Source organism: Sipha flava, unplaced genomic scaffold, assembly GCF_003268045.1.
Source record: "Sipha flava isolate LNK unplaced genomic scaffold, YSA_version1 258_pilon_pilon, whole genome shotgun sequence".
In the NCBI taxonomy this organism is placed as follows: domain Eukaryota; kingdom Metazoa; phylum Arthropoda; class Insecta; order Hemiptera; family Aphididae; genus Sipha; species Sipha flava.
This window is the reverse complement of record NW_020272917.1, coordinates 2,560,044-2,577,493: the sequence shown is the minus strand read 5'-3', so window position 1 is coordinate 2,577,493 and position 17,450 is coordinate 2,560,044. Positions and strand designations below refer to the sequence as shown.

The 17,450-nt window shown below is 32.9% G+C and overlaps 1 protein-coding gene across 1 annotated transcript in view; it reads left to right on the top strand.

Moving 5' to 3' along the window:
- LOC112684879 (neprilysin-2) overlaps window positions 1-17,403 on the top strand; it is a 34,656-nt gene extending 17,253 nt beyond the window's left edge. Inside the window, exons 3-12 of the mRNA XM_025556596.1 lie at window positions 5,717-5,850; window positions 11,187-11,312; window positions 11,433-11,678; window positions 11,966-12,177; window positions 12,562-12,953; window positions 13,055-13,357; window positions 13,430-13,526; window positions 13,636-13,804; window positions 13,915-14,165; window positions 16,693-17,403. Coding sequence (XP_025412381.1) covers window positions 5,717-5,850; window positions 11,187-11,312; window positions 11,433-11,678; window positions 11,966-12,177; window positions 12,562-12,953; window positions 13,055-13,357; window positions 13,430-13,526; window positions 13,636-13,804; window positions 13,915-14,165; window positions 16,693-17,034 — 2,272 coding nt within the window. The 3' untranslated portion in view covers window positions 17,035-17,403. The remainder of the gene's footprint in view (window positions 1-5,716; window positions 5,851-11,186; window positions 11,313-11,432; window positions 11,679-11,965; window positions 12,178-12,561; window positions 12,954-13,054; window positions 13,358-13,429; window positions 13,527-13,635; window positions 13,805-13,914; window positions 14,166-16,692) is intronic.
- Window positions 17,404-17,450: the final 47 nt, after the last annotated feature.

Sequence of the window (17,450 nt, the reverse complement as noted above, 5' to 3'; positions counted from 1 at the left end):
TTTGAGGATTTATATTTCAACACCTGCCACTAACTGTACTGCGAAAAGATCATTTTTTTCTTAAAAGTAGATAAAAACTTATTTATGATCAAAATTAGGACAAGAAACGTTAAAATCCTTAGCGATTTTGTTGATTGAAAGTGAAATGACACAATAAATACAATTTGAAGACATAATTCAAACTTTTGCAGAAAAAAAGCAAAACGCAAACAAATAAAATAGTTAATTTTGTACATTATTTCTATACGGTGTTTAATAACAATAAGTACCTATGCATTTTTAAGTTTGATTATTTGTTATTGTTTTTTATAATAATAAAACTTAATTCTAATTAAACACATTAGTTTGTTTAAGGAATCTAATTTTATTTGAATGGTCAAATTTATTCGAAAAATTGTTGTTAGATTAAGTTTTAATAAATATTGTATTGGTATACTATTTTCTTGATTAGAAAAGTTTATGAACATAACCAGTAATTATTGTTTAGTATCAGCCTTTATGATTTACATTTTTAGTAGTTATGTTAAATAATTACTTAAAAATACATTTTTTTCATTGATAAGGTTATATTAGGCGGCAAAATACAATTTTCCTAGAGGCAACAACCATGTAAATACGTGGCATCTGATTGGTACGTTAGAATGCATGCGATTCCTTCGCCACCGTATTCACATGATATTTTGATACATTTGACGAATTATAATTCGTCGGTCGAAATTTCGATTTGCGAAAAGGGCAAAAAACTAGAAAAAATTACTATTGAATATGGATGATGGTTATTTTTTTTTTTTTTTTTGTTTATCACACCGTTTTAACAATTTCCATTATAATTATTAATATTTTTAATAATTATTTTATTAATTATTTTGAGATTAGCGCTGATAAAAAAAAATAATAAAAAACGTTTTTACACACGTACAGCTACGATTAAAACTCGTACGTAAAATAGTTTATTCAAACATAATTGCTAATATGTTGTAAATTAATTTATATACTCGTTTATATGTATATTTAATACCATTCGTATGCTCGTATAATGTGTTTGAATCGAAAAATTAATTTATGCGAATTTTATCGCTGCCTGCACGTCGTGTGTACTTACCAACTTCTGTCATTATACTTCATTTATGTAATTATCATCATTATTATTATTATTATGAATATTACTGTAAATTAAAAGTTTATCGTGTACGAACGTAAATGGGCCAACAACAGAATCTCGTTAAGAGTCCCTCGCGGTCCACCGACAGCGCGTGTTTACGGTTCGTTAACAATTTTCGGTTCAAACGGCGACGTAGCGTACGTAAATGCAACAATTTATTTTAGGATTTGATTTTTATTTTTTTCTCTACATACGTTCGCATTGATTTGTCAAACGACTTTTTAAAATATAGTTTCCTTTTTGCGCTATAATATATGCAAACCCGTTCCTCGGTCACTGATCTTGAAGTAGTTCAAACTGGTCGTCTGGTGCAGAATGCCTGTTCGATTTCACACTTGATAACACGTACTATAAAAACATCGATGTAATGCATTAAATTCGATATTTAGGTTTTTGTATTTTTAGTCTCGTTCTAATGATTAGGATAAGTAATAAATATATTCGATTGTTCAAAAAAAAAAAAAAAAAAACCATGCCGTCCAGACGTCACCTCGCTATTCAATAAACATCCGTATAAAACATGAAAAAAAATAACTGTTTATTCTACACTCAAAATGAACACCAAAACCAAAAGCGACTCAAATACTCAATTGTCTATTATTTCATAGTTTCCCTTGTTTTCTCATCTAAAATTTGAAAGCATACGGCTAAAAGTTACTGTCGGAGCTGCAATAATATCGTACAACGCTGACAAGTCTGTTGTACTTACAAATATGTGAAATCATTTTTTAATATTTTAACGGTTTTTCGAAGGTAAATATTTTATTAATCATATCACAAATTAGTAGTGGCGTATACATAACTTTTGTATGAGGGGGATCATTTGCTAACAAATCATTATGGAAGGAAAATTCCTAAACCCCTCAGTACCTGCACATTTAAATGATAAATAATAAAATATATTTATATATATATTGAATGTGTCAAAATAATAATTTACAATCAGTTCTGGGTTTAGGGTAGGGGGCAAGGGGGGCAGCTGCCTTGGGCGTCAACATTTTAGGGGCGGAAATTTTTTGATGGCGTCAACAAAAGTTTTGAAATTTTCTAATTTATATTATATAATATTAATTTTTAGGAAAAATTATTAATTTATTATTGAAAAATATTAATAACAATTTTATAATATTATAATTATAATTATTCCGTCTGTGGGTGTTTAGTATATTAAAAGCAAAACCATATTGTTATTATTTAGTGCTCGGAACTATGCATTTTTATTTTCGTTACACTGACATAAAATTGTGTTTATTGTATTTCTTATACATCTCTAAGTGTGTATTATAATTTATAACCATCAGATTATTAAATTTGATATTAATAGTTTCAAATAATTTATTTACACACTACCAAGCAATTGTTTTTGTTATCTCTCTCTCTCTCTCTCTCTCTCTCTCTCTCTCACTCTCTCTCTCTCTCTCTCTCGTCTCGTGGTCATAGTTGTCGTCGTTGTCGAGTTCAATTCACGAATCACGATTGACTGGAAAACAAACGTGTCTAATATTTTATTTTCAATCAATATGAGTGAAAAGCGCATACAAAGGCATATATTGAAATAAATGAGTTGTTTGGGTTTTTTTTTTTAATGTGGAAGGAATTGACGATGATATTGTACGAGAAAAATCAAAGCAATTAGTAAATATTTATAATATTTATAACCGGAACTTGAGAATGAGATTATACAATTTAAAACAACAATAAAGTATTTTTCAGAAAATGAAAAATTATCTATGCACAGTTTTCTTGAAGTATGAACAGTATCAAAGTTAAACAATTCATTTCCTATTGTGGAAATAGCTTTAAAATTTTTTATATTTATACCATGTTCAAATTTTAGCGGAGAAAGATCCTTCTCAGTTTTAAAAAAAGCCAAGAACTGCCAAAAAATATAATTATCTAATGAAAATATGTCATAGTTGTCTCTAATATCTATTGTAAATTATTTCCTAAAAAGTATAGGTTGGAATGATATTATTAAAGATTTTGCTGCACAGAAAGCTAAAAAATAGTTGTAAATGTTTTAAATTAAATAAATTTGTATTAAAATTTTTATATTTAGTACCTACTAAGGTCTATAAATTTAAAAACTACCGGTGTTACAATATGTTTATAAATATAAAATAATTAAACAATCTTAACTATGTTATTACTTGTTGTATACATATATATATATTGATTTTTGGAGGGGGATGAAGGGCAGAATTTTAAAATATGCCTCCATGCGGCAAATCCGGCACTGATTACAATAAATCCTTGGAATATTTTTTTATTTGCTTATAATTTCCTTACATTAAGAACACTATTTTATACAATTTTAAAATGGCCTATTGGGGGATCTGACCCCCACATCCCCCCTTGTATACGCCCCTGTAAATGATCTTTTAAATGCTAATGTATTTATATAGACACTCGTTATCAGCAGTATTATCCTCCTCTCGAAAATTTCATATTTTTAAATTATGAACGTCTCTTCCATTACATAAAACTTCATTCTCTAGCTATGCTAGATTTATGCTAGATGAAAATCATTCGAATAATGAAAAAACAAAATAGTTGTGTTTATACTCTCTATTGTAACAAATGTTTATATCGCAGTTCGTTACCGATAATTCAAATATAAGTTACATCACTACCTGTACGTGGCGTATATGCGAATTCATCCGTTTCGCCTTAAGATAATCGGACAGTTTTGGATTCGGTGCGCGTTCGATCGATATGATGTGTAAAATATACATAATATACGATCACCGGCGTAGTGTATACTCGTACAATAAAATGTACTTTTCCTGTTTTCACTTTTTTTGGTTTTACCCGGTAAAACGTTAATGTCCTGGTAGCCGTTTAATCACATCGATGTGTATGGTCAATTGGTCACGGTCGATTTCACAAAAACTCGGGTTCGTCGTAATATCTCATTATACATATATTGTATTATAATATATTCAGAAAATCCGAGCGCGGGCCCGTTGTTTTATAAAAACAAATATATGCATAATGCACTATACATCGAGATAACGTTATAACATAGGCGTTATACACCGAGTAAACCACGTTTTCTATACGAACATCCGTACGGGTCCCTCCCTTGACGTCTACAATGTTCATTATACACTTACATGCTATATGTAACCACGTGCAGTAATGCAGGTTTGGTGCACTTATTAATTGCTGTTGCACTTTGCACATCAATCGCTCATTTTAACCATCAGTTTAGTAGTCATTTTTACACACAATGCAATGATGTACCACCAGGGGAAAAACTAAACCCATTTCTAGCGGAGAAAAAAATAAGTTTCAGATTTACATGGATTACTTAGCAGTAGTAAAAGTAATGAAGCACATAAATTATATGATTTGCGTAGATTTATTCGATTGAATTTTTTCGATAATGAATATAAACCGTGTTTTTGGTGGAAAACATAGTGGTGTTGTGAAAAATAAAATATTGACCGAAAGCAGTTTAAATCGCCCAGAAATGATTGTCTCCGTCCCGAACTAGAACGAAATTCGCGTTTACTTAAATTGACGTGAATTGAACCGTAATCGTCTACGAGATGCAACTATCGCACCGACGCAGTACGGGCAGGTATACAACCTTTGTACACCATACAATATGTACCTAAATAGTGGAAAACACAAACTGCAATATTACATTTATATTTTGTTAGATTTAATAGCTCATTGTTTTTAGATTGTATTCAAAATATTTCACATAATTCATAATAATACTTATACCAGGGCAGTGTATGCAACGGCTTAGTCGTAGTAAAATAAAAAAGAAACATGTCATGTCATATAATTTAACGCGGAATTACGTTTTGCTCGGTTCAAGCATGTATATACATACACACCAAACCACAAACGCACATACACATACACGCACGCACGTGCATGAAAACAAACTATAGAGAAGTGCTACGCTCCACAAGGTCGTTTTGGGTAGTGATTTGTTGTGTGGAACCAATAGAAGTACAATGCTATAGTTGAACTTACATTGTATAAGCGATTTTTCTTCTTTATTACATCGCCAAATGCTGAATATGTGCTGCTACGATGGGCACTAATTATAATAGACTAGGTTGTACGTTCTTATGCGGAAAAAAATAATAATTTTAAGAAAGAACTGTCAACATAACCATTTGATAATTTTATCTTGTTTTCCGCGTTTACCCGCTGGTTATGATGATGAAATCACGCTAAAGCTAATTGAATTATATTATTGTTTTATTATTAATCGTTGACATGCATTTTATGAGCATAGGAAAAAACTTGTCAGGTATAAATATGATATAACACGACTGTACGTCTTACCACAGAAGCGTATTACGTATTTTCATAAGAGTCTGTGCTTAAGCGAGGAACTATCGTTATTTTCTTTACAATATCATTGATTTTTCCAATGACAGTAAAATATGTTAACCAAAAGTTTTACATAATATTATATATATATATAAGTATATGATCCCATAGTAAAAGTCATAGAAACCTGTAGTAATAAAACAGCATTAAACGCATTATTTTTTAACACCGCAGTGACTTTTGATTTTGTTCCAGAAACCCAACATGGTGGAAAAGGAGGACAAACTTGGAACGCAACCTGACCATTGTAGCCGGTGGAATGCTGTTGACGTCCTCGTTCCTCGCTCTAGCCCTGTCTACGCTGTATTTTAACCACAACTGCAATATGGGTAAGACCGGTGCATTATAGTTCAGGGTACCTGCGAGAGCGTCTTGGAAATTTAAAAATATTAAACATCTTATACACGTACGTTATCCCGAAATTGATCATGCCGAGTTATGGGTGGTCAGGTAGACTGTATGTATTCAACGTGTTCTGTTTCAGTATGAAATTATCGGGATTATAATTTTTATGGGATATTCATTTGATTTTGACATATTATTAACTCTTGATGCGCACCCGGTAAAACAGGAAAAAATATTAATACTTCTCCGCGGAGTACGTACGGTGTATGAATAAAATATCCTTGTGTCTGGTCCATCGTGCTCGTGCGCGTACGGTGATAATATGTAAATGAAGAGTAACGGTACACGCGGGTACACAGGTGTATAAGTGCATTTAAATACGTAGGTATATCGTTTTAGACGTTGTCTTATATTATACAATATATCAAAATGTGTTAAAAATAACCTGCGAGATAAACTAGTTTCGCGCGTATACTGGTCAGTGCCGTTAGCAAAATTGTTGCCGTGCTCCATATTACTATAATAATTTATATTATAATATTACGTTGAACAAGTCGTCACGCAATTCCACTAAACAAACATGAACGAGCGCGGCAGAAAATTAAAACATAAACATTATTTCGTTACACCGTTTGCTCAGACTTGTAAATTACGAGTTGAATATTATATTTCATTCCAATGCGATACCTTGAATTCACCGGGAAATATTTATTTTATAAATCTCTAAAATATACTTTAAAAGTTCAACGATAAGGTTTAAATACTTGAGTTTGGTTACTAAAAAAAAAAGTTGAGATTAGACATGATATAATACCAACTAATTATACTAACAGTCGAAGCACTAGTTTAAATACTTCGTACCCAAACAATGATTTAGCACATAGTTTCTTAGATTTGAATACTGATTTTAAAAAATATATACCCATAGCTAATAAGGTAGTTAGTAGTATACTGTTTTAAATTCGCAACACAACGATAAATACCAGTTATTTGATCAGTACTTCATTGCGTTTTCAAACTATTAAATATATATATATTATAATAATTGAACATTTCTCCGTTTTCCTGTACGTTCAATAAATTGACTACCTAAAATCAAAAACGACTTGTTTATATTATACTTATGTCTTATTTCTGACAAAAAGTTACTATGTAAAACTTTTCGCCCAATTTTACTATTCCAAAAAGTGCCCATAAAAAAAATATTGTTTTGATTGCTATTTATCCGTCAATCCGTCTGGTCAATCTTAGAATCATGAATGTATTGCGTCAACTAAAATTTTCAGATGCACATAAAGTCTTATTTAAAACCACTATTTAATTTGAACACAATAACTGTATAAGCATACGAGTTTTAAAATATAATATTTAGTAAGATTACAAAGTTTTGACTTGTACATTGCATAACTAAAATGCCGAATACATACTTCACGGGGCGTTTACAGGAGGGATATTATGATGAAAAATGATGCACATTTCCACAAAAGCGAAGCGCAAAGGGTGAAGCGGAATGACGGGAAATTTGCCACCATTTTCTATTTCCGCAATAAATAATGCGCGTAATAAAATTACTGTAATTTTAAAAACGATTACACGAACCGTGAATCAAAGTATTTTTACACAGATTATTTCCGCCAAAACCCGGAAGATTTTTACGTCTGCAAATTGTCACATCTGTTCAGCGTTTTATTAATTACTCATACATATGCAATATATTATTGAGAAAAATACCTACACCAGGCAATCACAATCGCATAATCCCATAAGCCTTGAATTTTTAATGAAAAAAACTCGATAGATTATATCCAATTGATTTTTTGACATTTCTACAGCGGCGCATATATGATTGATAAATTAAAATAAAATAAATAAATATTATTATATATAATATTTTATTTTTGAATAAAATTTTACATGTCGTCCGAAGGCAAAATAAACAACTAATCACGAGTCGGTTAGTGATAGATAATTATTAAAATTCAAAATTCTTTTGAAAATATCAACGACATAATCACATTATCACAACAAGACGTTTGCACTTAAACGTACCAATTTGTCCATGTTCGGTTGATTTTTTTGTCATAAATATTACGTTATAATATTAAACGAATATGGTAAGCCGATTCAAAGACCTTATTTCTCGTCCTGCATTCCGTGATAAACTGAACGGGTATAGTATAATTGGACGATTTCCCGTTTTCACCAAAAGTGTATCTTTCCTTTTTCCACCGAATGAAATATTGACCACGTTTTTACCAAAACGCTTGTATACTACGCTTGAATTAAAAGCCATAACACAGTAATAATTTTATTTAACATATACTATTAATTCAATAAATGTAAAGGTATTATATAATATTTCATAATATTTCATTTTTATTATCAGTATACTCTTTTGCGAAACAACTTTTTTCAACTGATCCAATAAAAAAATTTAAGTTATATAGTACTAGTGTTCTGTTTCTACGTTTACTTTCAATAACTCTAGCCATCACAGAATTATAAATTTTAAAAATTACGTTTTATTTTAACACACACGCAGTTTTAATTCACTATTTAAACTGTGCAATCTTTTCACTTGTCCATAAAATACTTGATTATTTAGATATTATCATGGTTAATCGACATAAAAGATAAGTACGATAATGGTTTAACATACAATTAAATACGATAAACGTACAATATACATTGATTATATTGTGTGTATATTTATATACATTTTACATCAATCCGAAAAACTCATGAAAAGTGTAGGTATTCTATCTCAGTTGTTGGAAACGGATATTGGTGGAAAAGGGAAAGATATACTTTTGGTGGAAACGGGAAAGGTCTACTTTTGGTGGAAACGTGTTACGCCCGTATAATTATTATATTATACCCGTTCGGTTTATACCTGGTAATCAGTTAATGTACCTGTGTACCTACCATAAACATACATAAATCTTACGACCTATACATTAGTACGTGGAAAGTATACTTCTCTCCTCTTATGGATTTTCGTCATTTTCAAATAGGTATTGTAAAAACTATTTGCCTGTGTTGATAATTTCACTGTTTTTCATAAAGTCGTTTAATACAGCGTTATATAAATATACCTGCCGCTATAACTATAAAAACATATATACTCACATAGACTAAGCAATTGTGTACAGCGTAAAAGTGAAATTATTGCTTACTAACGCGAGATACGTGTCAAGTTTATTTCCACTAATTGATCACAAATTATTCCAGAGAGAGTCGACAAATACCTTTCTTCCTACAGAGCGCAAATGCGATTCTCCATAACTAGTAATTTTACTAGTTTAAAAAAAATCTCATCAGACACTACATATATCCATTTAAAATGTGTATTTATCAATTAAATTAGGTGTTCGAGGCATAGAAAAGTGGTAAAAAATTCTCCAATAGAGGTTAGGTTAGCTTATTTTTTAAATTTTCAAGTACTGAAAAGTAGTCAGATTTACACAAAGTCGTAATTTATTTTGGATTTTCAATAACCTTATTATACATTTTAAATACAAATTTTAGTTGATCACTTATTACTCCACTAATGATTTTAACTAAGTAATCGTAAATCCGATCATGTTGTGGAATTCGTCTAAACGCAATGTATGCATATCATCATCAACTTCGTCTAGGAATACAAGTGACAAAAAAAGCAACAATTGTTCATTAAACCCGTGCCTGACCGATGGTGCAACTAACTATAGTTTAAATAATAAATACGTATACGATAAGGTAAAGATCAAATTCCACACACTCTTACTTAAACCATTGAAACCGTATTTGGTATTTATCAGGTACCTCCACCAATCCACTACCATAAATAATATTCAAGTCATATATAGGTCAAGTTATTTGGGCCACGAATATTATCCATTTTATCATAAAATTCCCATTGTTTTTATTCCGGATTGGTTTTAAAAGTTGTTGAAAATAAAAGTAAAATTCTCGAAATATATTTGATCCTCTACTGGACGGTCCGTGCGGCTCTAGCGGTTGCCAGCAGTCGCAAATTTGTTAACGTTGTCGTGTTCGTAATACATAGGTGGCAGCACATTACTGATGAATAATAAAAGTTTATACCAAAAAACACGTAAAGCAGTTAAAAGAGATTCAAAAAATGGTTTTAGAGTAAAATTAGCTATTATAAAATCGATATAAAATAACATTTACTAGGACTCCACGTAGCATTTTTCTGATAAATTTATTAAGTAAAGAGATATTTAATGTACAAAAAATATTTATTTCTGTATTTTAAAACAGTTGTAATTCGTTTAAAACATTATATTTTTAAAAAAAAGCTACGTGGAGCCTTCGGAAATGTTATTGTCTATTAATATTATAAGTGGTAGTTTTATCATAAAATCTTTTTAACGAGTTAGAGTTATTTTGCATGAGTATGTTTTAAATACTAAAAATTAGTGACGTAGGATTCTCTTAAGGAAAACGCACCCATTAGATAACGTGATAGCAGTATACTACGTCAGACGCGTTGCGTTAGCCACATGCGTCTGACGCGTTATAGGAATCACACCTTAAAACTGTTATCAATTCATTAATTTTATCATTACTAATAATAGTTTTAAAATAACGTTTTCCGCCTTTTATAACCTCTCCTAAAGCTTGTATTTTTCATTATTCCGCTGATTTAACTTCTTATTTCAGTTTAATATTTCTCAATTTTTATTATTATAACAATTATTACTACTATTATTAATACTATAATTATTACTAAAATTGTCTATATAGTCTCGTCACGCTACCACATTCTACATTGAATCATTATCCAATGTCTTTATTTTCCAAGCTGTATACTTTTGTAATTGTTAAGCTTATTTATTTAAAGCAAAAATTCTACAAAAAAAAAAAAAATGTTAACTCATTGTTTTCCGTATATTTATATTGAAAATTGCCGTACTAAATATTTTCTGGCCTATATAATTGCATAATATACTTTATTTCAAATTAATTTTTAACTTTTGATCGTCGACACCTAAGCTATAAGGATGAATAATTACTTATCAATAATTTTCTTTATTTTTAGATAAATATTAAGCAGTTAAAATAATAGTTCGGTTAAAACGTCTAAATATAAAAAATATTATATTATCAGTATTACTTACAATTAATTTACAGTGACAAAGATACGGTTTTATAATAATAAAAAAAAACCGCAGAATAAGTAATTTTTAGTGTTTATAGGTATGTATGATTGGTGATTAATCGATCCAGTAAAACTTTATATTATACTTCTTCATGATGTGATCGATTACTAAACGTATCAAATCAAGTAATTTTTAAACGTTTATTTTCGCAGAGAGTCTCCCGTCGATATCGGCTGAGAACAATGGTTTGATCGGTAAAGCTCGGGGCAGAAGTCTCTTTCAGACCAGGGAACAAGAAAAGGACAACATTTGTCTGACTGCCGGTTGCGTGAAAGCTGGTGAGCGACGTTTTTATTAATATTATCGAACCGCTGTCACCAGCGATGTATTGACGTACTATTATCGCTGTTAAACGCTAATCATTTAACAATATTTTAAAACCGTTTGACATAATATAGCGGCCGCCGTCATCAACAACATGGATCCGTCGGTAGACCCTTGCGATGATTTCTATCAGTTCGCGTGTGGAAATTTCATAAAGGAAACACTCATCGATGATGACAAAACGTCCCACACGACGTTCAGTGCAATCAGCGACTCTCTGTTGAACAAACTCCGGATGATCGTCACCGAACCTATTCAACCGAACGAACAGAAACCGTTTAAAATGGCCAAGTTGCTCTACAAGTCTTGCATGGACAAAGGTAATAAATCTAAACATTAACTGCATTGAAATCTTTCAATAAAATAAGAACACCGAAAGAGAAACAAATAAGCAAAAATAGCTCACGGTCGGACATTTTTTACGATTCCAGTAGAAACCTAGTAGCTTTACGTGTAATTCAAATAAGCTAAAAATTATAAAATATCATTCGGAATGGGAAAGGGGAGTGTTTATATTGCGGCCTTGTATTGGGTGATTAATCAATGCGCATTTTCCGCATAGCATTAATATTGAATAATATTGTAAATCATTGTGTATTGCAAACAGAGAAAATCGAAAAGCAAGGTTTGGGACCGATAAAACAAATGTTGAAAAGCCTCGGCGGATGGCCTGTGCTGGAAGGTGACAAATGGAACGAAGCCGATTTTACATGGAAGGATAGCGTATACAAGTTCAGAACCGCGGGTTACAGCGTGGACTATTTCATTGACTTCTCCATCAGTACCGATTTAAAAAATACAACGACCAGAGCAATTGACGTAAGTATATTTAAGAATATCTAATGGAGAATATATAACGGAGAATTGAACAGGTTAGAAGAAAAATGCACCTCATATAGCTAGCGTATATGATAAAGATAGAACTACCCAACCCATCATTATCAACATTTTTGACCAGATAATTTGATAATCAATTCATAACTTGTGAAGCCTACCCTCACAAAATTTGGTTATTAAAGTTGCACGAGGATGGACTCGAGTTTTTCAGTTTCATGTCAAACAAATATACTGTTCAAATTTCAATTTAAATATTTTGGATGAATATTGTTAGTTCATTCTTCCTAAAATTATTAAATTCAATAAAAATGGTCAGCTGGTTTACGTGTCGTGATAATATAATAATACAATACGTGTTTCTTTTAGTTGGATCAAGCTTCCTTGGGATTGAGCAGAGAATATCTGGTCAAAGGTACCGACGAAAAGATTGTGTCCGCGTATTACCGGTACATGGTAGATATTGCAATGCTTTTCGGTGCCGATCGCCAGAGAGCTGTTAAGGAGCTCAGAGAGTCGTTGGACTTTGAAATAAGTTTGGCCAAAATATCGCTACCCCTGGAAGAACGCAGGGACGCGGCTAAACTGTACAACCCGATGAAAATTGACGACCTGCAACAAAAGTTCCCAAGCATACCGTGGCATGAGTACTTAAATAAACTTTTGAACCCGCTGACAATTAGACAGGACGATATCATTATTGTTAACTCTCCGAAATACTTGACGGACCTCGAAGCCATTTTAAGCACGACACCGAAAAGGTGAGAGAATGCAACACGATAAAAATAATTATTATTATATAACGTTCGATTACTAATAATAATAATAATAATAATAATCATCGTTTGATTATATTAATTAGAATCCAAGCAAATTATGTGATTTGGAGGGCTGCCGCAGCATCTGTGGGTTATTTAACAGAAGAAATGAGGAAAAGACAATTGGAATACAGTACCGAGTTATCCGGAAGAACCGAGAGGGAGCCTAGGTGGAAGGAATGCGTCGACATAAGTTCGGGAAGTTTCTCGTTGGCTATCGGGTCGTTGTACGTACGACGGTTTTTTGACGAAAACGCTAAGAAAAATGCTTTAGAAATGGTCAACGGAATCAGAGAAGAAATGTACAAAATATTGGGAACCGTCGATTGGATGGACGAAGAAACAAGGTAAAAATCGACTGCTGCAGGTATGCATCGATGTCGGTCGAAACGATTAAGAACACAATAATTTACTTTCAGGAAAAACGCGATAGACAAAGCAAAGTCGATGTCCACTCACATCGCGTATCCCGACGAGCTGCTGGATGACAAAAAACTGAACGAATTTTATTACCAGGTAAGTAGGTACTACGTGTAGTGCTCTGTCTAACAAATATGATACAGTTATTTTGGACGAGCAAACGCATTTCATCGCTGAACCTGCGGTTTCGTTTTAATTTTTCTAGCTCGAAGTCAACGACGAAGATTATTATACATCAATATTGAATCTGACCAAATTCGGGACGGACTATAGTTTTTCGAAGTTAAGGCAACCTGTCAACAAAACCGATTGGATCACGCACAGCAGGACTGCGATCGTGAACGCGTTTTACAGCGCTATCGAAAACAGTATTCGTACGTATGACAAGATGGTAGAATAAATTAATACTACTATCACGTGTCCTGTTGACGCGACTCTTGCGCGATCTCCGTGCACCGAAACTGATGCGTTATCGGTTTTCCAGAGTTCCCGGCCGGCATCCTGCAAGGTGCTTTCTTCTCCAGCGACCGTCCGCGGTACATGAACTACGGTGCCATTGGGTTCGTGATCGGTCACGAGATCACCCACGGTTTCGACGACCAAGGTAGACAGTTCGACAAAGAGGGCAACCTGGTCGACTGGTGGGCGGAGGAAACGAAGAAACGCTATTTAGAGAAGGCGTCGTGCATCATCAAGCAGTACGGAAATTACACGGCTCAAGAAGTCGGTCTCAAGGTGCGTGCGCTATAGTTCTTTTCCAAATACGACCGCACGTGATATGCGCGTTAGCTTTGACGTTGACTATACTAGCCAATCACGCAGGAAGATGTTAAAATGTTCAATAACTTCGGACCGTTGTACCGCGGTGTCGCGCGGGGATATAAATGACGCTAGGTGTGGAAAAAAGTTGTGCGATCCCGCGACCCGCACACCGAAAGTATACATTCTTGCTTCTTCTCGATTTCCAAAAACTTCCGAACGCACGCGTACTTGCGATTCACCATACGTTATTCGTGTACGGAAACGTCACCGCGTGCTAACACAATGCGCGTACCGATAACGGTGTTCATTAGGCGCTTATTATAATGATCATTGAAACCTTAAGAGGACGTCATTCCCCTGTATATGATTTTTTCATCCGACACACATACAATGTACCAAATTTGCGTTCAATATTTTAAATGTAATGATATACACTCAGCTATAATTAAACTTTAATGAAAAAACATTATCTGTGCTTTTTTGGTCGGTTTTATTTTAATTATTAAGCTAGTTATGAATTTTTTTTTTTATTGTAATATTTTACTTACTAATAACTTGTTTAAAAACTAAAATATTGGAAGTACCGTCCAACAAAACGCAGATAATTTTCCTCCCTTAAAGTTTGGTTGAAGGTCAGTTTACTCAAATATTAAAGCTAACATCACTACATTTGAACTTCTGAATGCATATTTGCTAAGTTGTATGTTCGTCAGAAGAGAGACAGCACGTATGGTTATGGTATCCTTTTAAAGGCGAGGACAAATAACTCATTGCAAACACACATGTAGTGTTTAACGAGTAATATTACACACACCCACACCCATACACACATACAGCAGTTAAGAGTTCTACATATTTCTGCTCTGCTCTGGACTATTGGTACCTACACAAAATTATCAAACACGATATATTTATAGATGAATCGATTAGGTGCGTAACGGTGAAAAAAAATCGCGAAATCCAAACGGATCGAGTATTTAGATACATAGTTATAGTCTATTACATAAAACCATAAATACACACCTTTTAAAAATAATATATTTCATGTCTAATAATTTACTTTAGTTAGCAGTAGAATGCTTGTGCAGTTACTTAATGGAAATATAAAAAGCCAAGTAAATACTAAACAATGAACATAGAAACATGTATATAATATTTATAAAAACTTATAAAAAATCCTTGAAGTCTATTAATGTAAAATTAAATGAGAACTTTATTTATTTACAATTACAAAATAAATAATTAATACAAATAATAATTTATACTTATTAAAGTTAATTAAAATATTAAAGTAATATTTTTCGTCTCCCTTTTTGTTCTAAGAATTTTTTTATGATATCTTTATAATATATTTCTGTTATATTTTAGTTTTCAATACACAATATTGCTAAAGCAAAAAATCTTTAATGGCTTATTGTCAATCATTGGTAGTTTTTAATCTTATTAGACACGAAAGTGATCTTTCAACAGAACAATTAGTTGTGGGTGTACAAATAAGAGTTCTTAAAACGATTTCTATATTTGGGTAAACTATTTTTAGTTCATTTTCATGAATAAATTTAATTAATTTTTGAGAAGATAATTTTTCTCGACCAAATTTAATAATTCAATGTTCTTTTAAATGTAATAACTCGGTTTGCAAGTTTTCATGATCAAAACCAGTTTGGTATATTTTCCAAAGATTTTTCGATTTTTGTTTTATCTCACAAGGATTATTATTTTTATTATTATTTTTAATTCAAACAATCTTATTAAAAAATAAAAAGGTTCACAGAATGAACTATATGTCTGACATATTTTTAATGGTTAATTTTCCTATGCATCAAGAATAATCACAAAAGTATTTATTCTGAAGTTGTTCTCCTCATTAAGTTCAGTATCGACAGTCTTATTTTCGTCTTATTAGATCCTTTTTTTTTCTTGATACACTAGTTGTATATTGTTTTATTTTAAATCGATTTAGTACTCTTCATAACCAAAAAATTCGTCACGTTGTGAACTTATAAGCTCAACAAATGAATCATACAAGTCCAAAACAATGACTATATAAATTTCGATGCTTTGCAGTTATATATTTACATCATATAGTCTAATAAGTAAATATTTCCATAAAATCGTCATAAAGTGAGTTTTTAAGTATTCAAATCGATGATACAATCCATTGCTTCACTTCGAGTTTCTGGTGTTTCAGTTTTTCCATTTTTAATAGCGCTTTTTATACTTCACACCTAGATTCATACTCTGGTTTGTAGATTGTATATTGTCCAAACGTTTTGCTGGCAATATCGTACGAATGGTCTCTGCAGTCTTCAATAGAGATGATAAAACGTGTTAAAATATCACGAACGAATTCACGGAACTGTTGAGATTTACGGCTACAACCGAATGCGCCGCGTATAGAGTACCCTCCGTTTGTTTGATTTTTATTTTCACAAAGTCGAGCGCTGTGCGTCGTCGACGGTTGGCGTTTGTCGCTGATGGTTTTTATTTTGTTTTTCAGCTGAACGGCATCAACACGCAGGGCGAAAACATTGCCGACAACGGGGGCGTGAAGGAAGCGTACTACGCGTACAACGTGTGGACCAAACGGAACGGCATAGAACCGCGGTTACCGGGGCTGCAGGACTACACACCACAGCAGATGTTCTGGGTGAGCGCGGCCAACGTGTGGTGCTCCAAGTACCGGCCGGAGACGCTCAAGAACCGTATCACCACCGGGTTCCATTCGCCCGGGCGGTTCCGGATCATCGGGCCATTCTCAAACCTGGAAGACTTCAGCCACGATTTCAAATGTCCGCTGGGCTCCAACATGAACCCGGTGAAGAAGTGCCAAGTTTGGTGATCGTGCCGCGCCCTTCTCCTGACCCACTCTGTCCCCGATCGTTGCCGGTGGTACATAACCGCACGGTTATCAACACATATTAAACGCGTGCCCTCACCCTTTCACTCCCTCGCCCCTCCTTGTAAACGCCGTACACGTCAGTGATCCACGCGCGATCCGTCCATTCCATAGATCCAGAGTCATTCGACCCCCCCCCCTTAATAAACCACGAATGGTTCTGACCGTCCGAAGCCCGTCCGTCGTTTCCCCGCGAAAAACCGATCCACACAACCCTCCCACGAGCTTTATCTGTGGTAATTTATTTATACAATTATTATTATTATTATTATTATTATGTATTCAAACTTTGTGGTATTGTATTATTATTTTTAAGACGTTTGATGCGTGTATGATTTGTGAAATTTTTTTTTTTAATT